Source organism: Sebastes fasciatus, chromosome 13 (genome assembly GCF_043250625.1).
Source record: "Sebastes fasciatus isolate fSebFas1 chromosome 13, fSebFas1.pri, whole genome shotgun sequence".
In the NCBI taxonomy this organism is placed as follows: domain Eukaryota; kingdom Metazoa; phylum Chordata; class Actinopteri; order Perciformes; family Sebastidae; genus Sebastes; species Sebastes fasciatus.
The window spans coordinates 3461131-3488882 of record NC_133807.1 but is presented as its reverse complement, the minus strand read 5'-3'; the positions used below and the strand labels follow the sequence as shown (position 1 = coordinate 3488882).

The 27752-nt window shown below is 43.0% G+C and overlaps 3 protein-coding genes across 3 annotated transcripts in view; all 3 read right to left on the bottom strand.

Moving 5' to 3' along the window:
* LOC141781488 (all-trans-retinol 13,14-reductase-like) overlaps nt 1–19132 on the bottom strand; it is a 92851-nt gene extending 73719 nt beyond the window's left edge. The window contains exon 1 of the mRNA XM_074657254.1: nt 19121–19132. The gene's annotated coding sequence lies outside the window, so the exon portion shown is untranslated. The remainder of the gene's footprint in view (nt 1–19120) is intronic.
* Nucleotides 1526–11268, bottom strand: lin7b (lin-7 homolog B (C. elegans)). Its single transcript, XM_074657337.1, has 6 exons — nt 10905–11268; nt 9154–9272; nt 6557–6628; nt 6143–6352; nt 2417–2580; nt 1526–1911 (listed from the first exon to the last, which is right to left on the bottom strand). Exons 1-6 carry the CDS (start codon nt 10978–10980, stop codon nt 1890–1892), a joined length of 663 nt encoding a protein of 220 aa, XP_074513438.1. The 5' UTR covers nt 10981–11268; the 3' UTR covers nt 1526–1889.
* snrnp70 (small nuclear ribonucleoprotein 70 (U1)) lies at nt 12485–25751 on the bottom strand. Its single transcript, XM_074657301.1, has 10 exons — nt 25518–25751; nt 24992–25145; nt 24368–24430; nt 21303–21357; nt 21157–21221; nt 20980–21042; nt 19529–19610; nt 15187–15288; nt 13972–14074; nt 12485–13878 (listed from the first exon to the last, which is right to left on the bottom strand). The coding sequence occupies exons 2-10, from the start codon at nt 25136–25138 to the stop codon at nt 13050–13052; spliced, it is 1509 nt and encodes a 502-aa protein (XP_074513402.1). The 5' UTR covers nt 25139–25145; nt 25518–25751; the 3' UTR covers nt 12485–13049.
* Nucleotides 25752–27752: the final 2001 nt, after the last annotated feature.

Genomic DNA, 27752 nt, shown 5'->3' with positions numbered 1-27752 from the left:
TGCACGTGAGAGGTGGAGCGAAACAGTGAGAAGGAGCGCGGTGTGTGAGTGAAGGCAAGCAGGCAGAGGAGCAGAGTACAGCCGAGACTCCGGTCCTGGAGACCAAAGCTACGGTCTCCCCCGCGTCCTCCGACCGCGGCCAACACTGTTTAACAGACGGGCTTCACTAGATACAACCAAGAGGTTTTGGTGCTTCCATGTAGTTTGTGTTAGAGTCTGAGTCTGAACAGCGTAGCCGCACGTGAGCGCGCATGGGACACCGACCCGCAATGATTTATACGTGTAAGAAGTTACAAACAGTCCCTTTAATACTCTGATTACGGTATGTATATTCCTGAAAATCAAATGACCAAAAACAAGTGGATAAATACTAACTAATACATGCACGATAGACAGAGTTGGAGAAACGGAGGGGTCAATAGGGGGCCCACAACTTATTCTTGCTCCTGGGGTCTCATAGCAGGTTAATTCAGCCCTGCCCGACTATTCTACTGCACAATAAATGACGAGGCTGAAATTGGCTTTCAGTTTGCATTTTAGGATTTGCCCCTTTTTGTTTCCACAGAAAGAAATTAATGTTTCACAAATTTGAAACATGGTTTCAAAAGGTTTTAGGCTCTTTAAAGGTCCCATATCATGCTCATTTTTAGGTTCATACTTGTATATTGTGTTTCTACTAGAACATGTTTACATGCTGTAATATTCAAAAAAACTTTATTTTCCTCATGCTGTCTGCTTGAATATACCTGTATTTACCCTCTGTCTGAAACAATCCATTTTAGTACATTTCAATGGAATTGCAACAGAATTGCGTTGCTAGGCAACAGTTTGGGTCCATGTTTACTTCCTGTCAGCTAATGTCATTCACATACACTGCAACAGGAAATAAACTGGGACCCATTTAGAATGTTTACGTTTAAAACTGTGACATGGTCTAAATATTTTAGATTTGTGACATCACAAAAGGACAGAAATCCTGACGGCTTGTTTCAAAAGCTGTTTCTGAATACGGGCTGTGTGTGTTTCTCTGTGGATTAAGCATTACGATACTTTCACAATATTTATATATAACTTAAACCTGCTTTATAATATAAAAGACATGAAAATGACACTTTTTTTACAATATGGGACCTTTAATGTCATGTCTACGTCGTGGGATTGAAAATTCTAAGCCAAAAAATACTTCCCTGAAATGTCGCCTTATTTCTTAGAAAGCCAACTTCAGCTGTGTCTACTGAAGGAGGACTTTAGAACGAAACCCATCTGACAACATTCAACTTACACAGACTTTTATTTCATGAATAATTATGCAAATCAATGAATACACAAATAAATAAATAAAAAAAAAAAAAAATCTTATAACTTTGACAAAGACGAAACCTGCCAGCTACTCATTCCAGTGTAGTTCTTCATAATGCTAATGGTTAGCCCTCTAAGCTGGGACATAGGCGGTGAAGGCTGTAGGTTTCCTCCGCTACTGCGGTCTAATAACAGCAGACAGTGGACACCGCCGAGGAGTGTAGTGCACATCATGAGAATACAAAAGTAAAACCACTTGAGAATAAAAACACTAGTTAAGCCAAACACTAAAAAGAGAATGTCTTGCCCTTATGTAATAGCATGCTGAGGATGATTTCACACTGGAAAGGTGAAATTACAGGAGGCATGGTCTGACAACAAGCTTACTCTACATTTCTCTAAGAAATAGGGAAAGGGGAGGGGGCGGGAGAAATTCCTAAACTGCAGCGTTGGCTTCATGAAGAAGTTCAGGTAACAGGTGTTGGTAGGCTACTTTGGTTTTTTGCTTCTCATCTACGGCCTTGCCTCCCGCTAGAAACAGAAGAGTCGGAGAGGGATGGACGATGAGGTGGAAGGAGGCGTCGGATTAGCTAGCCCCTGGACTCCAGAGATCTGCAGGAAGAGAGACGGAGAGTTAGGCTGCGTGCCGGTAAACAGCGCTACGAAAACTGCCAGACATACGGCCTCAACAAACTCACTAAACATGAGCTTAAGTACCAAGTTGTGTGTCCTAGTGTCAAACCTTTCCAACCTTTCCATCCATCCATCCACCCACCCACCCACCCACCCATCCATACACATCTATTACATATCCATTAGGATTTGACGCTATATCAAAATAAATTGAATTGAACTGAATCAGCTGCTGCTCAGTCATCAGAAACGGACGTCGCTTCACGTGACGCTCTTAAAACATATTTCCTTGTTTCCTCTCTCCTCGCATGGTTTCCTTGTGTCTCTCCATGCTTCCCTGGTGGGAGGGACTAAGACGCCAGTGAGGGAAACGTGGATGCAATTAAGAGATATTGGGATGTACCCCCAGTGTGTACCCATACATACATACATACATCTATTAACAGTGGTGACTGGGTGCAGACTAACGAACGAGCAGCCTCACGAGTAGCTGGTGTGCTGCTGTCGTCTTCGGGCGCTCCTCATCTTCTCAAAGCGAGCCTCCATCTCCTCCAGGACCTTCGGGGTGTAGCGGACCACCAGCTTGACCGAACCCTGGGCGGCCTTCAGCAGCTCCACGGCCTTCTCGTGGTGTTCCCCCTCAACGCTCTGCAGGGACACCAACACACACACAAGCGTCTCAGACCAGACCACATGCTATAAGGGACCAAAGGTCTGCAGGGTACCGTTCCAACCAGTCACTACAACGGCTCATTTCACTGATTAACACACCTGTTAGCACAGAGGAGAACTGAACCAGTGAGCTTAGCTGTAGCAGACTTCTAGACAGCACAGCAAGACGCACTTTTGTTGAAAGCCTTGTAAGTTAAAATCCAGTCCAAAGTAGGGATGCTAATTTTGAAACATTTTCTTAACCGATAACCGACCCTCGTTAACCGATTATTAACCGTTAACCGACAAGATTTGTGCCTCGTGTCAGCTGCAGGAGCACAAGAGATATTGGTTGACGGGAGTCTCCAGTTCACCGTCCGGGAGCGTTAACTTAGCAGCTACGATGCTGCGTGTAGTGTCGCGGACATGCAGCCACTTTAAATATTCAAGAGGTGGATTTTTTGGACGGGAAAACATCTTTTGATTGACATAAAAAATGATCAACCACAGACCTTTGCTTTGACATGACAAACTGACAATTCTGAAATGATGCAACCAGAAAAACAGACCTATATAAGTTCAGTCTTGGCGCCATTTACACTTAAATATCAAGTGTCTTGTATCTGGAGATGCTCTTTCACGTCATTTTAATAAGAGGGAGAGTGGTAACTTTAGCTCTCTAGAGGCTATTTCCACAGTATTGCTGCATCTTGGAGAGATGGATGCATTCACACCTTTTCAACATCTGACTTAACTGCGTCTCAAACCTCCTCCTGATTTCAATCCATCCTTAAAGGTCCCATATCATGCTCATTTTCAGGATCATACTTGTATTTTGTGTTTCTATTAGAACATGTTTACATGCTGTAATGTTTAAAAAAAACTTTATTTTCTTCATACTGTCGCCTGAATATGCCTGTATTTACCATCTGTCTGAAACGCTCCGTTTTACCGCATTTTGATGGAATCGCGACAAAATTACAACAGAATTGTGTTGCTAGGCAACAGCTTGGGTCCATGTGTACTTCCTGTCAGCTGGTGACATTCACATACACTGCAACAGGAAATAATTTTTAGAACATTTAGAATGTTTACGTTTAAATCTGTGTAAAGGGTCTAAATATTGTATATTTGTGACATCACAAATGGACAGAAATCCTGACAGCTTGTTTCAAATACAGAGTTTCTGAATACGGGCTGTGTGTATTTCCCTGTTGATTGAGCGTTTCGATACTTTCACAGTATTTATATAGGACTTAAGCCTGCTTTATAATTAAAAAAATATGAAAATCTCACTTATTTTATAATATGGGACCTTTAATACTGATATACGATCCACCCAAGACGAATGAGGGGTAAATGGCTGCACTTATATAGCACCTCTATCAAAAGTGCTTTTCAATTTGCCTCTCATTCACAAGGAACAAAGTGCTGGCCTGATCATCCAGATGTCAGTGTGTTGCCCAAGGACATTTTGAAATGTGGACAGGTGGAGATCGATCCGTGGATCAATATCTACAATTGTTTGACAATAAACACTAATACTGAACAATCATTATGAACAGCTCTACCTTGAATAGTCAAATATAACCAAAATAATCTGCTGAAAACCACAAGAGGTCAGTGAGATAAAGTTACTTAGCAAAGGTAAGTGAGAAGAGACCCTTAAATGCCACCTTTGTGGAATTCCCCTTCATACTCACATAGAACATACAATATAAAATCTCAGTGAGGGTCTACACAGAGCGGACTGTGCATGCAGACTGCCCACACCCACAAACGTGTGATCATGTCTCCGTGTATGCAGACGAGGAACGAGCTATAAACCACCGTCTGTGTCTATTCTGTGGTCTATATCGCCCTCTGGTGGTCGAGCTCTCTGCAGTGACACAGAAGCGTAGATGACTGCTGGATGCTTTTTTTTCTAGCTTTATTTTATTCAGGGGAGATTCACTGAGAGCAATGCTCTCTTTTTCAGGAATGCCTTGATCACATTCACACAGTTACATGGCCCAACTCCAAACCACCCCCTACACCAGGGGTCGGCAACCTGCGGCTCCGGAGCCACATGCAGCTCTTTATCTCCTCTCCAGTGGCTCCCTGTGGATTTATAAAATGGAAATGAATAAATGTTTTTTGTTTACATTTTCATTTTTATTTATCATTGTTGTTGGTCTATGGTACGACGGTACGACGGAGTATTAGGGCCACATTGAGGGAAAAAGATAAATCTGAGATTTCGAGTATAAAGTCATAATATTATGAGAATAAAGTCATATTATAAAGTAGTAATTTTACGTGTTATTTTCTTTTTTTTCTCGTAATATGACTTTTTTCTCGTTAAGTTGTGACTTTATTCTCGTAATATTACGACTTTTTTTCTCATAATATTATGACTTTATTCTGTAAATCTCAGATGTTTTTTCCCTCAATGTGGCCCTAATACTCCGTAGTACATTGTCTCTTTGGCCCTCACTGAATTAGACTTATAGACTATATACTTAGACTATAAACTGTGTTACCTTCATCACAATGATCAAATGTTTTGCAGCTCCAGACAGATTTTCTTTTTTGCCTAAAATGGCTCTTTTGATAGTAAAGGTTGCTGACCCCTGCTCTAACCCCTCTCCCTACCCACTTCCACTCTGTTTTGTGTGTTCGCGTGGAGGGTCCGCCATATTAAGTGCCATTCCAAACCAATTCACGGGAGTGGAAGTGGGTTACAAAACCCTCCAACAGCAAGCAGCCTGCATCGATACCGACTTAACCACCTGCCCTTACTGACGACGTGCAACGCCGTTTTGTGTTCGTCATGGAACACGATCCAATGTCAGTTCCATGCGACTACCGGTACAAACATTTACTTGTAATCTACTCAAAATGTTAATTTATTCTACTTTATTGTCATACAGACGTCAACAACATAAAGTAAACAGGTTGTATTTAAGATCAAATAAACCCTTGTCTGGACTACAAAACGGTACACATGCTCATTAGATTATATATATATATATATATATATATATATACACAACATTAACACTGCATTTATTTATACAGTACATTTAAACTAATATTCTTATTTTACACTATTCATGCATTTTTATAAATGCATGTATTTATATTATTTGCATAGATCCTTTTTTTCAGCATTATTATTTGCACTGTTTTTATCTATTTAATATTTATATTTTCTTATGACTTCTCTACTTTTATATAATCATATTTATATTCTAGAACGGGAGCAAAACGTAGCTCGATTGTTGCGCTGTATTGATCCCCTCCACCTTAAAGAGGGAGCTTCATTGAGCTGCGAGTGTGACTACAAACGGAGTTCACTCCACCACGGAGTGGGAGGGTGGAGGGGCCGGATTCTCTAACCTGTAGGCCTCCACTGTCCACTGTTTACAGGTCCAACAGACCTGAAGCTTTGAATCAGAAGGGGTTGGTGAAAGAGTGCATATCAGCTGTATATTTATTCTCTAGTTATTAACATTGTGGATATTGTCATGTTAGTTTCATTATAGAATGTGTGTCAGTGGGCCAGTGAGCCTCTCACCACTCCGTTGACAGACAGCAGCTGGTCTCCTCTCTTAAGCCCTCCTTGGCGGTCGGCCACACCGCCGGGGATCACTCTGGAGATGTAGATGGGGGAGTTCTGCTCTTTTCCCCCCATGATGTTAAAACCCAGACCCTCTTCTGTCTTGGGCAGCTCCACCACCCTTGGGTGGGCGTGGCCCTCACTGGCTGCAAAGGCCGCCACTGTTGCCTGGTCGGGAAGGCAAACGTATGGTCAGCATAAAAAAATAGAAGTCTATTTCACAGGTTATGAAAAGAGTTCAGGTGCCTTTAATCTCCAGTTACATCACAGAATGTATCACACAAAGCTTGGTAAAATGCAATTAAAATAGGGCCTAATGTCTCAATTCCTCTTGTGCACTAGTGAACTACTCTTTTAGTTTGCGCGTAGTACCTTGGCAGTTGCCTGCGCTCGCACCTCTGGTCCTCCAACAATGTCCAGAGTGTCATATAGCTGCTCATATACCTGAGGGGAAACAGGGCATACGGTGATATACACTGGATCAACAGGTGATGGAAAATATTACAAACATCCAGGACAAAAAGTTGACACTTTAAAGATCTCATATTATGCTCATTTCCAGGTTCATAGATGTATTTTAATGTTGCACTAGAACATGTTTACATGCTGCAATGTTCAAAAAAGCCATGTCAACATAACTGCAGGTGGGATGATTACAAATGCTGTGTATAATTAATATTGTCATCTGTCTACTCAAATAAAGTTTGACTGTGAAACAGAAATGTGTTGTGTTGCTTACAGTCACTTTTACCTGTACTCTGCTACATGCATGACATCAAATATATATAATATATAAATATCACCTGTTTAAACAGTGTAATTACATAAAGCCTTTGTGAATGAACATGTTATATTTAGATGATGGGAGTACATGAAGCCTGTTCTGCTGGTTCTTGCAGACTAACAGTAGGAGCTACTTTGGTCAAGTTCGGTTGAGTGACGCGCTGTGGGGTGGGGTCACCTAGCTGCGCGTTCTCTGGTTCAACCAACCCATGGCTTGCAATTCTCTAATGACGTCAGAAGAGAAAGGAAAAGCTGCGAAGTGATTTTTCGACACCCATTTCCGGACAAACGGAGCAGGAGAAAAAGAGAGAGGATGGTCTTTTATGACACTATGGTGACCTGTAGACACACTGGGGACAGATATTGATGTTTAAAAGACATGGAAAAGTGCATTTTGCATAATAGGTGACCTTTAAGTAACAGCCATATATTCGTGGACAAGAGTTTTACCACGATTACCGACTTTTACTGTGTGAGTTTTCTTAACAGACGTAGGCTCAACGGTGCTTCAAAGACGTTAACGGTTAAAGGAACAATTCAACATCCTACTTGTGAGAGTGAGAAGAGAAGATGAAGATCAGTCTCATGTCGGTATGTCAGAGAGCTGGAGTCAGGACACGCTTAAAGGGACTGTTTGTAAGAATCAGAAATGTCTTGTTAACAGCGACACCTGTGGCCGTTAAGTCAACGAAAGTCAGCGTCCTGTTGCTCGCGCTTGTGCTCGCTCTACATAGACATGAACGAGCATCGCTCAAAACAGTGAGGCGACACACGTCAGCTAAAAGCACAATATCACTCTATATTTCAGCTGCTTGGCAGTAATGTTAGCTGACCAGACGAAGGTCTCTCCATGAATCACTGCCGATACTGTGTTTTCCAGCTTCAGCCTCCCGACCGTGGTCAGAAGGAACAGGGGAGACACCGGAGTTTTTGTCGGAGACGATAACGTTTCTCGCTCTGGAGCTCCATCACTTCACAAGACACGGGAAACCTCTGTTGGTCTGGAGGAGCTGCAGCAGTTATTTCTGCACAAACGTCCACTGTACATTCACTAGATATTCTCAGAGCTAAACTAACTCTCCTGCAGTGTGTAGTGTGCGCGCATGCACGTGAGAGGTGGAGTGAGAACGAGCGCGGTGTGTGAGTGAAGGCAAGCAGGAAGAGCAGCAGAGACTCCGGCCCTGGAGACCAAAGCTACGGTCTCCCCCGTGTCTTCTGTCCGCGGTCCGGGGGGCTGGAGTAGGAAGAGTCAACACTGTTTAACAGACGGCCTTCACTAGATATAACTTTGTGGTTTTGGTGCTTCCGTGTCGTTTGTGTTGGAACAGCGCAGCCACACGCGAGCGCGAGAGAGAGACACCGACCCGCACTGATTTATACGTGTAAGAAGTTACAAACATTCCAATTAAAAAAATCTTTATTTGAATAACTTAAATTCTGAAATGAATGTGAAAATCCTCTATCGAAGTCTAAGTCAGAATGTCTTCTTGTCATGTTGCCATCATCCTTTTCTGCAGTTATTGGTTGAAAAAACTCTGGTAAGCTGAACAACGTGGATGTGGCGAGACTTTGAGGTGCGGGAGCTCCTGGCCTTCCGTGGTGAGGAAGAAAAAAATAAAGCGGCAATTGCCCGGGACGGTGAGGGACGACGTAGTGTATGCCAACATTATAACAAGGCTGCTGAATGAGAGGCGTCCGTCGTAACCTTACACAGAAACACACCGTGTAGCCGACCGCCTCGCGGTACCGCCAGCTGTGAGCACATCTGTTTTTAAAGCATGTTTTCGCATGTTCTATTTGTATCGTTTAAACTTTTTTAATTTTCCAAATATACTTGCAAGATTCTGATTGTATCTGACCTGTCCTGACCAGGGTTAACCCGTGTTGACTGGTTTGGATTGAACTGACAAAAGGAGGGTAGAACACGGGTCAGATAACCTTGGTCATTGGTGTGAAAGAGGTATTAAAACAGATTTCCCCATCGCTCCCCAGATACTATATGACCACCTGCTATTACAGTAGGACTGATCCACATCTAGTTCATGTGATGACAACTGAGAAGATTGAATTTGCTGATGACAGCCACAAGATCTGTCCTACTAGTATCACCCCCCCTGCAGGGGGGGTGATACTAGTAGGATGTGGAAACAACAAATGGGCTTGAGATGAGACTTCCCCGTCCGTACCTCTCGGATGGCAGCACAGAACTTGCTCTGTAGGACTCTCTGCAGGGCCTGCAGTTTGGGAGGAGGCAGCTCACCGCTCCGCTGCAGCCGGTCCAGCAGCTCGATCACTCTGCACACATCTAACACACACACACACACACAAGGCTGGGTTATCAACAGGGCAAAGTAGGAGGCACCACAGGCTCCCGGTTCACTGTGTGGCAATTATGATCACTATGTTACGCAATTATCTTGAAGTAATTTGATTACCTGCGAATTAATTTAGTAATAACCAATACAGCACAATAGAAACAACTATGTATGGCATATTGAGGTGGCTTCTACCTAGGGATGGCACTAAAAACGATACTTCGGTACCAAGTCGATGCCAAAATTCTAAAAACGTGACGTACTCTTTTTCTACAGTACCGAAGATACCCTACGATGCCTGTAATCAGGGGCCGAAATTAACAAGAGCCAAATGCGGGTAGATTTCCCGTTTGGCAAGTAACTCTCTGAAGGCTTCTGTCCTCTGCTCTCTGTGTGTCCGAGTTTGACCCAAACACAACAGCACCGTCGAGATGTTGGGTTTGTTTACTTTTTCAGAGATCCTTTATGTTCATGTGGAAATAACTGAACTGAAAAACTGATCAGAGATCCTTTATTAATTTGTTTGAGAAGAGGACTCACTCCTGGGGAAAAAAATGAAATGAACTGAATTTCTATCTTTGTTGTTTATTGCTAAATCTCAGAAAAGTGTTTTTTTTATTGTCATCAAAATACAACATTAGCATTTTAAATAAATATTTAATGGTCTAGTGGTCTGTCACCAAGTCAGTGAATTTACACTACAGCTTGCAATCTGAGGATGTATATATATATATATATATATATATATATATATATATATATATATATATATATATATATATATATATATATAGAGTGTGTGTGTGTGTGTGTGTGTGTGTGTGTCATTGAGCTATACCTGAGGAATAAAGTCTCATTTTCCTTTTGTTTTTTTACCGTGGTATCAAATTGGGTATCGAGAATCGTGGAAATTCACTTGTATTGGTATCGACTACTAGATTTGTGGTATCGTGACATCCCTACTTCTACCTAACCATGAAGGCCTGTCTTGTGTTGGACTCATTGAAGAACAGCTTTTAACATTAAGCCCTCCTGCTGCTGCTACTGCTCTGCTGCTCTCCTGAGCCACCCTCGGGTGTTTTCATTAAATGCGTGGTTATAAGGTCAGGCACGCGGCCACACCTCCCTACCTGCTGGCGACACAGGACTCATATTATAATCACTATAAACAGCCTCCACCTGCATTCTGACCAACAATGAGGAACACGGCTTTTAGCCGAGCGGCTGCTTGACCGCACCGGCTCACCACATCAGCTCGCGCTGCACGGTGACGGTAATTCAGACAGCTCCGTGATGATATATTAATATTATTGTATGATAACACTTCACCCGTCACTCGAAGTACAGATAGTTAAAGATGGAGCACACCAGGCTGGTCAGGCCGAGCCCTTTGTAATATTATAACGTAGGACGAGTAACTGCGACACAGACAGCACTAACGGAGCCCTCTAGTATTTAAATGAGCACGACGCCGCTATTGTTGCCATGATTGAGTCACTGAAGACAAAGAACCACCGTGCCGTGCCGTGCCGTGCTTTAAGTGAAGCCCAGGTTTGCCAGCAGGCCCGGAGCCTGACCTACTGATGCAGAGGTGGTGTTGGTGAAGCTGCTACTACGGTTACCTCTCTCCAGGCAGAGTGGCTCCGTCATGGCCGCCATGTCTGCTTCCTTTGCAGGGTGGTAGTAAGAGGACATCATCCTGAGCTCCTCCACTGTCCAGGCCGAGAGCCTTGTTTAACAACACCGCGTTACACGAGCAGGACAACAGGCTGGTTCACAGCAATGCGTGACCCATCTTCTCCTCCGATGACACGGTCCTGCACACTGTAGACGAGCAACCCGACGTCAGAGACGGTGGCTGGGGCTGGGGGGGAGAGAGGGCCGGTGTCCGGGGGGATGCTGCACTCAGGATCAGGATCAGGATGTAACGTTACAAACTGACGCACCGCAGCTCCGGCTGCACTGCGTGACTAGATGATGAGCATCTTGTTTAAAGGGACTCGCTCCTACTGCGCAGATACTACAAGTCATGTATTAATACACATTTACATATCAAGGCGGGTATTAGGATTGGCGGAATAAACTCTTTGTGCAATAAACAGCAAATTCTTCACACTTGGTTTGCTGCAAATGTTGCATTACCAATTACAACAGAATGAACAACTTAAAGGTCCCTCATTGCAAAAAAGTGAGATTTTCATGTCTTTTATATTATAAAGCAGGTTTAAGTGCGATATAAATCCTGTTACACTATCAAAACGCTCAATATAAGGAAAAATACACACAGCCCGTATTCAGAAATTGTGCGTTTTGAAATAAGCCGTTAGGATTTCTGTCCATTTGTCATGTCACAAATATATAATATTTAGACCATTACAAGGTTTTAAACGTAAACATTCTAAATGTGTCCCAGTTTATTTCCTGTTGTAGTGTATGTGAATAACATCAGCTGACAGTAAGTAAACATGGACCCAAACTGTTGCCTAGCAATGCAATTCTGTTGAAATGCACTAAAACGGAGTGTTTCAGACTGAGGGTAAATACAGGTGTATTCAGACAGACAGTATGAGGAAAATGAAGTTTTTCTTTAACATTACAGCATGTAAATATGTTCTAGTAGAAACACAAAATACAAGTATGAACCTGAAAATGAGCACGATATGGGACCTTTAACTGATGAAAAATAAATTTAAACAGCTCTGTCTGTTTGTACTGCATGGTGAAGAATGGTTACCTTAAAAAGGTACTATATGTAACAATTTGCATGTATTAATCGCTTTGTATTGCCATTGTGTGGACAGAGTGTAATGTAACTTAAAAATAGAGACCTTCCCCGATTTTCTCGGTTGCCTATAAAAGCCTGTGGACTGGCTTCGATGTAAAGGACTCGAGACAGTTCTGCTTCGTACTGTTGGCTGATGAAGTAATTTGCAAATGGCAAGCTGGACAGTATCATGGAGATTGGACGTTACAGATAGTAACGGTGATATTTGATTGTAATTTACGTCACTGTTTTGGCCGATGCCGGGATGATCGCTTGTGCCTACGGAGTGCGATCAACAGGATGCTGACTGCAGTTCACTTAACAGCGGTGTCATTAATAATAAAGACTTTCTAAAAGTTACATATAGTACCTTTAAAGATTAGAAAAAAGAAAACAGTCACAAGTTGTGTAGTCAAGGGGATACAATATGGAGGAGCTCTGTCTTTAAGCCACATCTTTATTAAAATGACAGCAGATATAATTAAAAAAAAAACTTTATTCCAGAATGAATAAACGGAACAGCCCTCAATTGTCACACAATACTACGTTTCCTTCAATTTCACATACATCGAGGAGAAATTTGTCACTCGGTTCCAAATGCGCGTACAATCTAACTGCTTTATGAATCTGGAAGTAAAAGACGACACAATGTACCCATCTAAAACGAATAGAGCTTGTGTTTTATAGTTCATCCCAAGCCGAGTGAAAAAAGAAGAAAAAAAAAAGACCGTTAAGGTAATCTGAGAACATCTAGTGGCACGGATTAGTTGGGCAATGCAAGGACAGCTGCAACTTTAGTGAGATCAAATCAGTTTCTATGCATCAACTGTGCGTGCAACGATATTAAGTGGAATATTTCAAAAGATTCTTGACAAATAGGAGGAAAAGCTACTGAAGAAGCTCCGACATCATTTAGGCTTCCTGTGCCTTGGTAAAAAGTTAAAGTATAGTATGAAACAACTTATTTACGAGAGGGGGGGTCTGCTGGGAGAGGGGCCATATCTCAGTACTCATCACCTGGTGCCTCCATCTTGTAGCCGTTCTCGCTGGAAACGTAGCCGTCAGCCGATGGCACCGACTGCTGGTCTATCATCCCGTCCTGACTGTACTCTTCCATGTGCGGCGGCGCACCTCCCTCGTCCTCGTTGCCCATGTCATCTTGGGGGCCCATGTCGTCTCGTAGGGAACCGTGGCGCTCCTCTCTGCGTTCCCCCCTGTCTCTCTCCCCCCGCTCCCTCTTGTGCTCCCTGTCTCTGTCCCGGTCTCCCCTGCGCCTGTCTCTGTCCCTGTGGCTGCGCCTGCGGTCCCTATCCCTTTCTCTGTCCCTGTCTCTACGCTCCTCCACGCCTCCTTCACCCACTTCTCCCTCGTTCTCCTCCAGCATCCGCTCCCCGCCTTCGGGGGCCCCGTCTCCCTGGCTGACCTCCTCCCCGTCCAGCCCCTTGCCTCTCTCCCTGTCTCTCTTGCGATCCCGGCTCCTGCTCCTTTTCTTCCGTTCTCGACTCCTCTCCCTACTCCTGCTGTCTCCTCCCGCTGCCCCCCCACGGTCCTTCTCTCGCTCTCGACGCCGGCTACTACCACCGCCGCCGCCACCACTACCACCGCCGCCGCTACCACCGCCCCCGCCAACGCTGCCACCGTCCTCTCCTACCCCAATCGGCCTCTCCCTCTCTCGGGAACGAGTGCGTCGGCGCCGTTCGCGGGATCGGGACCTTCGGCGCTCTCTGTCCTTGTTGTTGGTGTTGTCCCGTTCGCGCTCCCGGCTGCGCTCCCTCCGTTCTCCGCGCTCTCCGCGCTCAGCCCGCTCTCCCCGCTCTCCGCGCTCCCGATCACTGTGAGCAGTCAGAACAGAAAGTGAAGACCGTTATACACAGCGGTACTCAAATTTTACACCAAAACGACTGATCTTCGCTGAAAGTACTCACACTACTCCCAGGGGGCGATCATCATAACGTGATGCATCATCTCGGCCAGAGTGCTTGATGTTGACATCGGCTCCACCTCTCCTAGTGCCACCCAATCCACCACCTAGATAAGAAAAACAAGCAAGACAAAGTCAAATATGTGTCAAGTGTGGACGCTCAGACTCAAGAGAGTCAACACTGGTGACTGAAGGGGACGTATCCACCCTTTTGACCTGCAATGAGGTTGTGTTCAGAAAGACGATGGCACTGCATTGGCATGGCTGTGTTGCTACAGCTAAGATAAAATACTAACCTGGGTGTCAAATTTGAAGGGTTAACAGACACAAAGACAGCGGTTTACACCCCATTGAGGCAGAAGTTTACTATACATTATAATGGCAACTACTTTGTTCACCCATCTCAACACTTTAGCCCAGGACAGACCGGCCGCAAGAGCAGCATGTGGCGGCTGCGTTACCTGTTGTTCTTTATTTCGGTGTCCTTGTTAACAGGTTAGAGCAGCCACACAGCCTGCGTGAGACACGCGTCTCGCCTATTTTTGATGGGAGCCGCGCGGTTCACAGCAACAACAGACAGTGAAGGTGATCTATTGACTGTATATACACATCATACCAGCAACATAACTACAGTCTTGATGTCTAGACATCTGTAGAATATGTTACGGCCATAGAAAAAAAAGTAAAGATTTATTTTTAAATCAACACTTCCTGCTTTCATTTCAAAATAAAAGCCCTCAAGCGTTTTCTTTTCCTGGGAACAGAATTCCTTTATGTGGTAACGCAAGGCTTTTATTCTGAAATATTTGCAGGACAGTGTTGTAGAACATGCAGTGACTTGCAGAGCTCCATGAATGAATATAGTACGGGGTTTTATTTGTCGATTGTTACTATTATTTACAAATTACCACACGTTTCTTAACCTTTCTGTCTAAAATAAATATACATGACATTTATAATGAAATGGCCATTATGAAAGGCAAACTATATGTATAAAGAAAAGGGCTGACAGCAGCAGCAACAGAAATGCAGCAGACACGCAGCTGGTCTGAACACCCGACGCGTGAATCACGCAGCCGCCACGTGCTGTTCACGTGGGCGGTCTAAGCATGCTTGAATATATTTATATTTTTATCCTGCGACGCAATGTGAGCAACAAGGAGAGCCAATCACACATTCTAATCCCGCAGAGACCGAATCAGAGTTGTTAACTACTAACCTAGCCTGCGAGGATGCCATCCTTTTACGGTGCGTCCTCGTTCCACGTCCACCAGCACCCGTCTACCGTCAATCTTCTTCCCATCTGCATGCTTGTAGGCGGCTGGAGAAGAGGAATGGGGAGAGGGAAGACAAGAGGTGAGATAGGAATACGACTGCATCAATGTGGCCAAGGAAACAAACAGTGCATTATTATACTGACCAGGAGCAGGCGAGGCCGAGATGGCTGCTCTCTGGGTAAAAGCCGAAGGATAATGGGAGCAGACTTCCTTCCACCCGATGAGTGATTGATATGTTACACTTTTAACTGCATCATTTAAATACCCAGCTTTCAGTTCTTGTCTGCATTAAACAGTATAATGTAGCCATTTTAAGTCGTCCAGGTTGTTTTAAGGCTCAGACACACCAACCCAACATCAAAGGACTAGCGGCGACAAAGGCCAACTGTTGAGTCGCCTGACGTCGCCTTTGTCTTTGCCAAAAGGTTGCAATTGAACACACCGCAAAGACTACAGCCGACGGCCAGTTAGCACGTACGTCAGCTCTGTATTATATATTTGTTATATTTAACTCAATCTGCTGGGAAAGTTGATATTGTAGTCATCTGCAATTAAAAGCACTGTGATTACCATAACTGTATGTGTTGTATTCACCTGTGACAAATATCAGATTTTTTCTTACAGGTGAAATGTCATTTCTTTGAAATTCGAACACGCCAGGCGCGCACACTGCAATGCGTTTCAAGTTTCTGAACAACTGAAATCTATCGTAAGTCCAGACACTCGATTTTGACCTTTAATATTTACTAATGCTTGAGAATAAATTAGTGATTGTGCGCACACACAACAGTATGTCACTGGTCAGGCAGATCAAATTGATCATGTACTATTGGCAGAATTGGATTTTCAAATCAAATATTATGGTATGGCATTTGCAAGCTTCATGAGAGATAAACACAAGCAACAAAGGGGTCTCCAGCATTTTGGCATATATTCAGACTTTGTCATCATCCCTCATCCCGTTATACTACACATTAGTCTTGTATAATGGAAGGTGGACTTGGCGAAATCCAGGCGGCTCATCCTGGCTGCTACACTGGTCTGATGTAGTGATGATCCCTGAGGATACAACTTTAAACGTCCAAGAAGAGGGCCTTACCGAAACCCATCAATTTACAGCAGACAGACTGAGGGCCTTACCAAATCCTCACATAAACAGTCAGAGGGCCTTACCAGACTCCCTCACTCAAACTATACACTTGAAGGTCTTACCATAATCCCTCACTCATGGGCCTTATCAAAGTCTCTGCCCCAGTCTTAAGGCCTTACCAAAAATCCCCCAGCACCAGAGTACACATACCATCACAAAACCTCTATCAGGGGGCCTTACCAGAACCCCATCCACTTCCTGTGTTCACATCCATCCAATGATAGGGCCTTACCAAACCCCCACCACCAGTCCTACCAAACTGACCAACTGAAAAAAAACAAAAAAAAACAGACAAAAACAAAAAACGGTGCTACCTTCCTTACAGGAGTTGTCTTATCACAACCCCCCTTTTTTTCTTTTCTTTTTTATACTAAGAATTCAATCAAGTCATGTTCACGGACAAACTGGCATGTGTTGGATCTAAAGTGGCCTGAAATATCAATAGTCCAGTGTTTTTAAACTTATTTACTGACATGTACATAAACTGAAACTTTTCTATAAGAATCTTGACCTTACTATTGTTATGAATTAATATGTAAGGCTACATTAATTAGTATCTACCTTATGTTATGTAGTGAATAAATAATGTATGAATAGCCCATTTTAGCAGAATTACCAAGAAGATTGCCCTCATCTGCCATTTCTATTAAAGCCAGCTCAGACCTATTGGTTTTGGACAGTATCATAACATTTAGATAGATTTAATGGGGTTGTGAACTTTATTGAGTCAATTGGGCTCTACAACCCTGCCAGGCTCACAGAGGTTTACTCAGAAAAATAGGCAGTTTGGGGAACGGAGTCACAGAAAAGCTCAGCTTCCATTATATACATCTTGAGGTGCCTTTTTAATTAGCACTGATATTTTAACTATTTATATATATTACGGAAAAGTAATTGCAGAATGCAGTCCTATAATTCCTTAGCTGCAGCTTTCGCTCGTACATACAGGGCAGGCACAGTCATGCAGCCGTACATTAAATGTTTCAAGTGTATCCACAGATAAACCAGATTTTCAGTTGAACATCGTTGGCGTACAGTTTGACACAAAGCATGGCCCACTGAGCTTGATTAACCCCGGCTAGGTCTAACTGGACTAAAACCAACTAGCATTCTACAGCTGAGCTGACAACAACTGGTGCACTGCAAAAATTGTCCAGGTACTCTAGAATTTCTGTTCCGCACGTGTGAGTACCGTACATAAATAAACTATCCTGAGAGCTCAACGGTGCTGCACCTGGAGGGTTTTTGCTATACTAACTTATAAATTTACCGCTGGTAAAATACGTCCACTCATTAAATACATGCTCTACTTTCTAACCATGGTGGTTATGTCAAAGCAAACGACTAACACCTCTATTTGGAAATTACCTCCGCTAGTATATTTCTGATGTTTTTTTAATGTGAACCAGTAGCCGATGTGTGTGGGACGCAACTATGTCGTGGCAGGCGTATTGCTGATGGGGATTTGCATTCCAAGCAAACATTCAATAATCACTGGGAACTAGTCGATTTTTCGAAAACCGTCGCATACCCAGGTCGGATTTGAATGACGATATGCTCTGCTCCTGGAACAGCCGATCTACCTGGTGAAACTACGAGGGGCGCAGCGCTCGCACGCCTAGACTAATGCCTTCCCTGCTGACCTATTTTTACACATTACTGGAATGTATTGCTACGCAACAAGAAAGACTGAAAATTGCGTCACTGGGATTCTGAAAAGCTGCTACATATTCAGTCAATCTACACAGCATTAATCACAACTACCTCCACCAGAAGGTGGTGGGTCTGACAGCTGTGGAACAACACATTGGATTTCTCTTTCTTGTTCACCGACATTGTGCCCCTCCATACAGCTAAGTTATTGCGAAGCATGAGCCCTAAATAACATGAGGCGGCTTTGACATAAAGGGCAGAATCATTGGGCAACATTTAATACACTAGTGGTCAGGGGTGCGTTCAATGGTCAAAGCCTAAGATCCAAGTAGTAGTTATTGCACTGAAAGCTCTTCAGGGCTTGCAAAGAAAGACGCTTTACCCATTGAACGTAGCTCCTCTTCCCTATGTAGGAGATGGAGGGTGGAAAGAAATCTTACCCATCATACAAACCCATTATACCAACCATATACTGAGCTGTGGTAGTAGGGTGTAGATGTATCATAACCATCATCATCTGCCAGCCAGCTCTGGCCAATAGCCATCACAGATTGGCGGCTGCAGTGGCAATGAGAACAACACACAGTTAATATACTGTTTAGCCCCCACATCCCCCCTCAGTTCACCCCCCCAACTATGACTACACGTGTGCTGTGATTCAGCAACTCTGGTCTTGAAGAGCCGATCACACTGATAAATCCCAGAATGGTGTCATTGTGTTAAGATGGCACCATTCGCTTGTCTAATGGGACAGTACTCTGTTATTCACCGTGGCATCACCGCCGGCTTAAAATTATCTCACTACTGTGGTGAATTGAACTAATCTCACCATGACCAGGGTTGAAGACCACCAATAAAAAAACTTTGACAAACAAGCTCAATACCTAGGGTCCTACAAAAGAAGGGTTTCCATACAGTCCTTGATACATAACCCCATTCAATGCTTGGTGACCAGCCTGACCTTTGTGCTTACCATCACAGTCCACCCAGGAGAGCTGCTCTTCCACAGAGCTACAACGCCTAACAGTTAAAAAGACAATGTGCCCTTTGACAGGCAGAAGATGTTCAGGTTCACAGATGAAAAGACACAGCTCTACCTCTTGGTCCTCCCACTTTTCCCAGGATGCCCCACTGAATGAAGTGGTTCCCCCTCCTCAACCAGACTATTAGTCAACTGATGACACGCGTCAAACACAGACACACATTTCACACAACCACCAGACTTCAACATGCAAATTGTAGAATATGTGTACTTTAAAAAGTACTGATTGCACAAACTATCTATTTTGTCGTTAGGTAGTAGTCGCCTTCCTAAAGGGTTAGAGAATGTCCCCACCCCAGTATCATTACATAAATATGCATATAGAATATAGGACAGGGGGTTCAACTGAAGAACCAACCCTGCATGTCAGAGATCAGTCTTCATGAACATGTGATATATACAGAACGGTTTGGACTCAGAGGTCTACATTGGTACTCACAGTGCATGTCCCGTTCATGCTCATACTCAATGAATGCATAGCCCCGAGGCTTCCCCGTCCTCTTGTTGTAGACTATGTAAATCTGGAACAAACAAAATGCATGGAGATATTGGTTGGCTGTGGAATTCATCATTACACAAACAAACCTGCTAGTCCACACCCCAATACATTTACACACCACATCAGCTGTGTGTGTGTGTGTGTGTATATATATATATATATATATAGATATATATATATATATATCTATATATATATATATATATAAATAGATATATATCTATACATATACACACACACACACACACACACACAGTATATATATAAATAAATAAATAACCCAATGCGCCATTTATTGCAGGTCAGTTGTGCAACACTGTACAAGCAGTTACATTTTTACAATGACTGAGCACAAACATAATGACAGAATAATTATTTTTGTGACATGACCATTTGCACCGTTCCTTGGGGCAATATTTGCTGACAACTAGGGATGCACCGATACCACCAAGTACTTACATTTCGGTACTCGCCGATACCGAGTACCGATAAGAGTACTTCTCTGTGCCAAAAGACCCTCGTTAACAGCCAGCTGGAGGGTGTGAGCGACACACGGCAGACCGGGGAGTCCCGCTTACGAGGCGGTGCACCGCGACCGGATCTAGGTCGGCTTGGAAAGGCTCGGGGCGAAGGTGGCTCGCTGCCGCAGCTTTACAACGCTCCCCGCCTGGACGTCGTCGCACCATTGACAAAGGGCTCGCTGCGACCTCTCTCCGCGCCGGGGACGGCCCCCTGCTCCGGGGCGGACTGTCCTCAGTGTGCCTCGACCGCGTAGTGCCGCCAGATCAGGACTCGGCCTACGTAAAAGGCGCCAAGGGTCTGTGCCGATGTTCGGCAACCCACACGGACCAAGGGGTCTAACGCACGCGCAAGTCAGAGGGTGCAAGCAAAACCCTGTGGAGCAATGAAAAGTGAGGGCCGGCGTGCCGGCTGAGGTGGGATCCCGGCCCAGCGGGGTCGGGCGCACCACCGCAACGTGGTATCGGAGAGTTTTGCGAGTACATGAGCACAGTATCGGACCCGATACTTGTATCGGTGCATCCCTATTGACAACAATTTGGAATTTGGAATTTCAATTACATTACATTGCACAACAAAATAAATTAAGAATACAGTGTGCAAAAGTGGATGTGCCACTGACATATCTCTAAATGTTTCAGGTGTCCCTGAGGTATCAGAACAAGTTCTGAACATGACACTGGCACAAATAGTGGCAACTTAAAGACTTTTTATCCAAAACAATTCCTGTAGGCTTAACAGATTTAGATATAATCTGAATGGATTTCAAGGTGTAGGCTTGCAGGGACACATATATAGGATGTAATTAAAGTGTTCTTTGAACACTTACTGTAAACAGGTCTAGACAAGTGAGAAACAGTAGCTAAACTTACCCGTTTGATGGGGCCATAGACCTCAAACTCACGACGAAGCTTGGACTCTGTAGTATCATAGTTCTACAACAAAGACAGAATACCATTAGACAACAACAAATAGAAATTTTTGCTTAATCTACAGACTTGCTTCAAGAACACTTAAAATCGCACAGTCATTTGTTTCAGCATACTCACCACTCGTGCAACAAACAATGTCTTGAAGGCATCCCCTTGTGCATTGGGGTCATTATGGGGGTCCCCTGAAATAATGCAAATAGGAAAGCAGGATTAGTGTGAGCCAATAAAAAGAGCTTGCCAAGTGTGTCACTGTGAAAACTTACAAAGCTTGAGTTCTGTCTCCACTACTGTTTGCCTCCTCTCGATCTTCTCTCGCCTCTGCAAAAGCAAAAGATTAGCAGGAAATGGTCAATTCTCAACAATCACTCAATGCTCGCTTGGGATCACTGTCCCAGTCTGTGTGCAGCTCCATGGACCGCTGGAAAAATGCAGCTTTCATATACACTCAGTGTACACTACTATAATAAAGCGAACCGTGGCACAAGGTTCAAAACTCTCCTACAACCAGCGTAATAATCTGACCAGCTGTCAGTATTAGAGTGAATTAACTGTTAAAGTGGGAATTATGACCAATGAGCAACTGTTGGTTGTTAAAGGAGACATATCATGCTCATTTTCAGGTTCATATTTGTATTTAGGGTTTCTACTAGAACATGTTTACATACTTTATTGTTTAAAAAAACCTGCCTGAATATACCTGTATTTACCCTGTCTGAAACGCTCCACGTTTACTTCCTGTCAGCTGATGTCATTCACATACACTGCAAAGGGAAATAAACTGGGACACATTTAGAATGTTTACTTTTAAACTTTGAAATGTTCTAAATATTGTAGATTTGTGACATCACAAATGGACAGAAATCCTGACGGCTTGTCAGGGCTGTGTGTATTTCTCTGTGGATTAAGTGTTTCGATACTTTCAAAGTATTTATATAGAACTTCAACCTGCTTTATAATATAAAAGCCATGAAAATGTCACTTTTTATAATATGGGACCTTTAACAATTTCAAAATAATAAAAAAAAGTTATTTTCTGCATTTTCTTTGTTTTCCCTATTGTACAGAGAACGTATCGAACTGTGAATTTTGTGTACCGTTACGTCCCTACTGGTAAAGGTGGAGCTCATTTAAATTACTTTATATACTGCTGGGTAGTTTAATCTATAGTAGAAAATAACAGAAATGGAAACACTCAAATAAAGTACAAGTACCTCAAAATTGTACTTACAGCACTTGAGTAAATATATTTAGTTACATTCCACGACTGATTTCTTTACAACAGCAATATCTGATCAAATATATAGTCATTACATTTGTATTCTCAGTGCATGACTGCATCCCCAATGTCCATTTATTTTATTTTTTACTGTACTGTAGCAAAAGAGCATTGTACAAGAAGATGAGGAATACATTGTTTTTTTTTAATAAAATGCTGGTAATAATAAAATGGAGCTTTTATCTTTTTATCTGATAACTAATTGATTAATCAAAGTAACGATCGACGGATTAATTGATTATCTAAATAGCCGTTAGTTGCAGCCCTGATCTTGATGCTCTGTGTAAAATCATACCGTCTGCACTGGTTTCACTTGAACAACTTTATGAGTTTCAGATTATGTATTTCGCTCGTTCACAAAACAAAGATTCTCAAATTTCCCGTTTGTTTACAGATGACCACATACAAATAACTTAAATCTGAAAAATGAAAGCTGGCTGCATGTAAGTTACTACATTGCATCGTTGAAAGTAGAGCTGCAACGATGAATTGAAGAGTTGTCAACTATTAAGTTAATCAACTATTTTGATACCTGATTAATCAGTTTGAGTAATTTTTTTAAGACAATAGTTTAAATTCTAAATATTTTCTGGTTTCTTTACTTCTCTATGACAGTAAACTGAATCTCTTTGAGTTGTGGACAAAACAAGACATTTGAAGAGGACTTCATACAACTGTTTATGCTTTCACTGTCAGTTAAACTGCAATTACTTTGGCTATGCTCCTGGAGTAATGGTTGCATCACCACGGAGCACAACATACAGTATAAACCAGCCGGTTTTACTCTATATCAATAACGGACTGTTGCATTTTTTACCCATTTGGTTTATAGCACTGGGTACGCAGTCGTATAGACAGGGTCTGAAATTAGCACCCGCCAAATGCGGGAAAATTGTTGGCAGTGTCGGGTGAAATCATCAGGGCACCCGCCATGTTGGCAGGCAGGGAAAATGCTGGGGATGGGAATAGAGAACCGTAGTTGTCCGCTTTCTTAGCATCTTTTGCCTCTGTGAGTATCGATTCCTCTTATTGATGCTTTCCCATAGTTATGCTGCACAATGACGCATAGGTACGCTGTATCATGTTTCAGTTTGTTTTCGACTGGAGTCAAGGCGGAGAAGAAAAAAAAAGCGCTCAAAAGCATGGCACTACTAAACCTGAGGGGACGCACCCTATTTTCCCCTGATAACGCAACACTGTAAAAAACAGATCTGTGTTTAAATCAGCAGGATAGTGTTAGTAACGTTAGTAACGTTAGCTGTTAGCAGCCAGTGGGCAGCACAGTCCTGACTGGATAAATAGTGGAGCTACTAACATTAATGGAGGTGCCATTCAGTTAATATTATGAGACGTTCAAGCTCTGCTCAGCAAAATGACCATTGGGCAAAGGTAAATTACAACGTTCATGGCGTGTTCAAATGTAATCTCGTAAAATTAAGTTTTTAGCGGGAAACTTGAATAAATCCAGTTGTTTGAAGGAGATGTTTTCACATCAATATAAAATAGATAGGAATTTAAACAGGTCATAATTTTCTCTAACAACTTACCAAGATTTGTTTTAATCAAAGTAAATATTTAAATAATCATTTAAATTGTGTGTTTTTATGCAAATAACCACTATAGATAACAATAAGTACAGCACAGTGTACAGTACCTCCCTCCCCCCAAAATTAGGGCTCCCCAGAAGCTACGGTGTAATTCCAGCACTGTAATTTACCATGTATATAATGTTTTTTTATGTTAAATATATCGAACATTGAATGGACTTCAGATCTAAAATGTTATTCCTTCATTTAGCGCAGAGATTTCAAAAGTGGTAGATAACATTTCTGAGTGGCAGACAAATAAAAAATACTTGTCTGCCACAGCGGGAGGAAGTGACACAGGTTAATTTCAGACCCTGCTTATAGAAAAATTGACAATGGTGTCTCGTACACAAGCTTGTGTAGCATCCCGAGCCTGAACTAGCATCTTCACAGACCGGGAAGAGTCTTGAAACGCTCCTTTTACTGAGCACCGGTCATGGCCCCTTCATCTCATCTCATATCATACCTTTCTCTCCAGCCGCTCATCACGTGTCTCTGCTCTTGTTGGTGGAGGGGCATCTCTAGGATCCTGATCACAGAGTGAAGATAAAACAAAGCATGGTGACGGTATTCAAGTGTAGCGTGGAAAATATGACTTTCTCTCTCTGCATCATACAGCCTAGAGGTGTTTAAAATATAATTTAGCATTTCCATCCTTCATATAGTGACTACTGTTCAGAAAGGTTGCCTTTTTCACCTACTTGTTTACATAATAGTTATGTGTTTATTTCTACGTTTGTTCAGCTTTGTTGTCCTTGTTCTTAGCTTTATGTCTTTTACTTCTTCCTGTGAATTGTTCTTGGAACTGTGCATCACTACTTTTGTAGCAGGAGTGATTCTAGGATCAGACCTTTAGGGGGCTCAGCCCATAATGAGAATGTGACATGTGTATAGTAGGGCGTCTACAGGTCTTGTTTCAACATTGGGGGGGACACATTAAGTGATTAAAAACGGCATGTTTTTTGCCCAAAACTGCATGTGATTATCATAAAGTGGGCATGTCTGTAAAGGGGACGGTAAATGAGGTATTGAGGAACTATATGTACATAAATCAGAGCATACAAATATTACATAAACATGAAATATTTACCTCGAAATGCCTGATGAAGGGCGCGATGCCGCTGTAGGGCTGGTTGTGATGTTTCTCGTGGGGCAGCTTCTCCAGCTGAGGCAGGAAGGGGATGGGGTCCCGCGGTGCAAAGAGGGCCAGCAGGTTCGGGGGTAAAAACTGCGTCATCTTTCACCTACAGGACCAATACCATACAGAACCAGCACCATTAGGAACATCCATCCAGTGAACGGCAGAGCAACACGAAGAGCGGAGCTAGCGAGACAGCTAACGTTAGCTTCATGAGCTAACTGTTGTCTTCACCAGGACGACGTCCACACCGAGCATGTGACCACAATGTAGGACGTTACGTAACACGAACACGCACCGTTACTTTATACACACACAGCGTGAACAGTATAGATAGCTCAGAGAGTTATGAGATGATATCGTCTCCACAGTGTGGCGTTGAGTCTTGCGTGGAGCCTTCTGCGTTAGCCATAGAGCTAACTGTGCTAGCTGTGCTCGGCAGCAGCCTGTGGTCCGGGTTCAGGTTCAGGGCTCTTACCTGCTCTCCTCCGCTGTCTTCACCAAATGTCAGACCATGAACCAGAGGAAGAAGCGGACGATGTATGCAGGTCTCCTGGACCGACTTAACTCTGGCAGAAGTCGACAAAGCAGTGCGTTAAAGGCGGCGATGCTCCGGATGTGCAGGCCGTGTGTGAGGAGACAAACAGTTGAATGTGAACGCGCTGCTCTGCTTCGATTCAAAATGGCGGGATGCCGGAAATGGGCGAGAGATGTCGTAAAACCGCACCAGGAGAGCACGTTGTACTAGTTTGCTTTGTGGATTTGAACTCAAGATTCAAGTGGAGCGGGGAAGATGTGACTTTCTCTCTCTGCATCACAGAGCCTACAGCTGTTATATACGTGTATCAAATAGAATCTAGCATTACATCTTTAGTTCTCATTCCAAGTAATTCTTGGTAATACGCATCAGTTGAAATTGAGGGGAAAATGTGTAACGTTATACAACCACTCAGATTATGCCGCTCGGTAACACAAGTGACATCATATCCGTCCTCTATATAGTGACTACTGTTCAGAAAGGTTGCCTTTTTCACTTGTATACATCATAGTTATATGTTTATTTCTGTTTGTTTTTGTCCTATCTTTATGTCTTTTACTTCTTCCTGTGAATTGTTCTTGGAACTGTGCATCACTACTTTTGTAGCAGGAGTGATTCTAGGATCAGACCTTTAGGAGGGCTCAGCCCATAATGAGAATGTGACATGTGTACAGTAGGGTGTAGGTTTTGTTTCAACATCGGGGGGACACATATTAAAGCAGCAGTAGGCGAGATTGGAGCAAATATGATTAAAAGAAGTTATTTTTATAAAACGGTTGCTATATCCTGACAGTAGTACATGAAACAGGTAATCTGGAAAAAAATAATGTGCCTCTGTGTCCTCCAGTGTCCTCCAGTGTCCTCTGGGGCTCCTAGCGGCATCTGCAAGATTTCAGAGACCGGAGGAAAACAAGCAGTAAGAGCTGATCTGAGGTCTGCTGTCCATCTGCTGTCTATGAGAGTCGGCTGTCAATCACTCGTGAACTCCGACCAAACGGTCAAACTAGTCAGCGCTGATCAAATATGAATCAATATTATGTTAGGTTAATGCCTATTTCTCTCCTCAGATGTTTTCAGAATCATCTTGTAGTGTACGGTTTAGCTGGAAAATTAGAAAGTTTGTGACGCTGCCGCCATTGTGAAATCTGGTGAAGGAACACCAAGTTCCGGTCACATGACTGGAGCACAGCCAATAGGAACGCTCTCTCAATGAAATGACCTGTGATTGGTCAAAGTCTCCCGTCACGGGCTAGATGTTCTAAAGCCTGAAAACAGAACCATGAGGAGGAGCAGAAGTTTAGTTTTCTATCAGAACACTTGAATTACAATATGCTGAAAGGTTATTATGGAATTTTTGTCCAATGAAGCCAAAAATATACTGACTACTGAAACTTTAAGGGATCAAAAATGGCATGTTTTTTGCTTGCGTGTGTGTTCCAATGATGGCTGATTCTGGACTATTGTGGCTTTTTAAATTGTAACTAAACCCCCAAACCATTTGTTTCAGCTGCAAACCAATGTCTATGGGTATTTAGTACATAGACATTTTAGTGCAAAGTTTTTGAATTCTACATTTTGCTGACCTCTACTGGTTGAAACATGGCTATTGCAATTGCATTTTGCTATTGGCTGATCTGAAGACAAGTGATAGAGAGTGGTGCAGAAATAAGTCCTAAAACCCAGGGCCTATTGAAGGAGGCTGGGACACGGAGGGACACGGGTCTTGGGGTATGAGGTATAACACATGCGCAGTGTATCTGAAGCTGCGGTCGTGCGTTGCAAGTATTGGCTCAATTTCGGCGAGTGCAGACCAGAATTTACTGCACATGTGTTATTGTACCCCCAAAGATATGACGCGTTGACGCGTGACCAAGCCTCCTTCAATAGGCCTTTCCTAAAACACGGAAACGAGTTAGCATTTTAGCACTTCTGGTTCCCTCGTCTGGAAGTCGATGAGTTTTTTGAATGGGTTTTAGTTAGATGCCTGAAATAAGGTCTGTGGTTAACACAGGCTTAAGAGATTTTAACATTCTAAGACATAAAATACGTCAGTAAATATCCCACTTGTGAATTTTGAAGCCTTTATCTGCCTTAAAGGTCCCATATCATGCTCATTTTCAGGTTCATACTTGTATTTTGTGTTTCTACTAGAACATGTTTACATGCTGTAATGTT

Coding starts and splice junctions, on each gene's coding strand:
- lin7b (XM_074657337.1), bottom strand. CDS start 10,980: ATGATGTCCTCTTACTACCACCCTGCAAAGGAAGCAGACATGGCGGCC. Junction 6,353..6,556: donor GAGCGCAGGCAACTGCCAAG/GTACTACGCGCA, acceptor CTTCCCGACCAG/GCAACAGTGGCGGCCTTTGC. Junction 2,581..6,142: donor TGCTGTCTGTCAACGGAGTG/GTGAGAGGCTCA, acceptor GTGTCCCTGCAG/AGCGTTGAGGGGGAACACCA.
- snrnp70 (XM_074657301.1), bottom strand. CDS start 25,138: ATGACGCAGTTTTTACCCCCGAACCTGCTGGCCCTCTTTGCACCGCGG. Junction 24,431..24,991: donor CCTTCATCAGGCATTTCGAG/GTAAATATTTCA, acceptor CTCTGTGATCAG/GATCCTAGAGATGCCCCTCC. Junction 19,611..20,979: donor TCTATGGCCCCATCAAACGG/GTAAGTTTAGCT, acceptor TGTTTGTTCCAG/ATTTACATAGTCTACAACAA.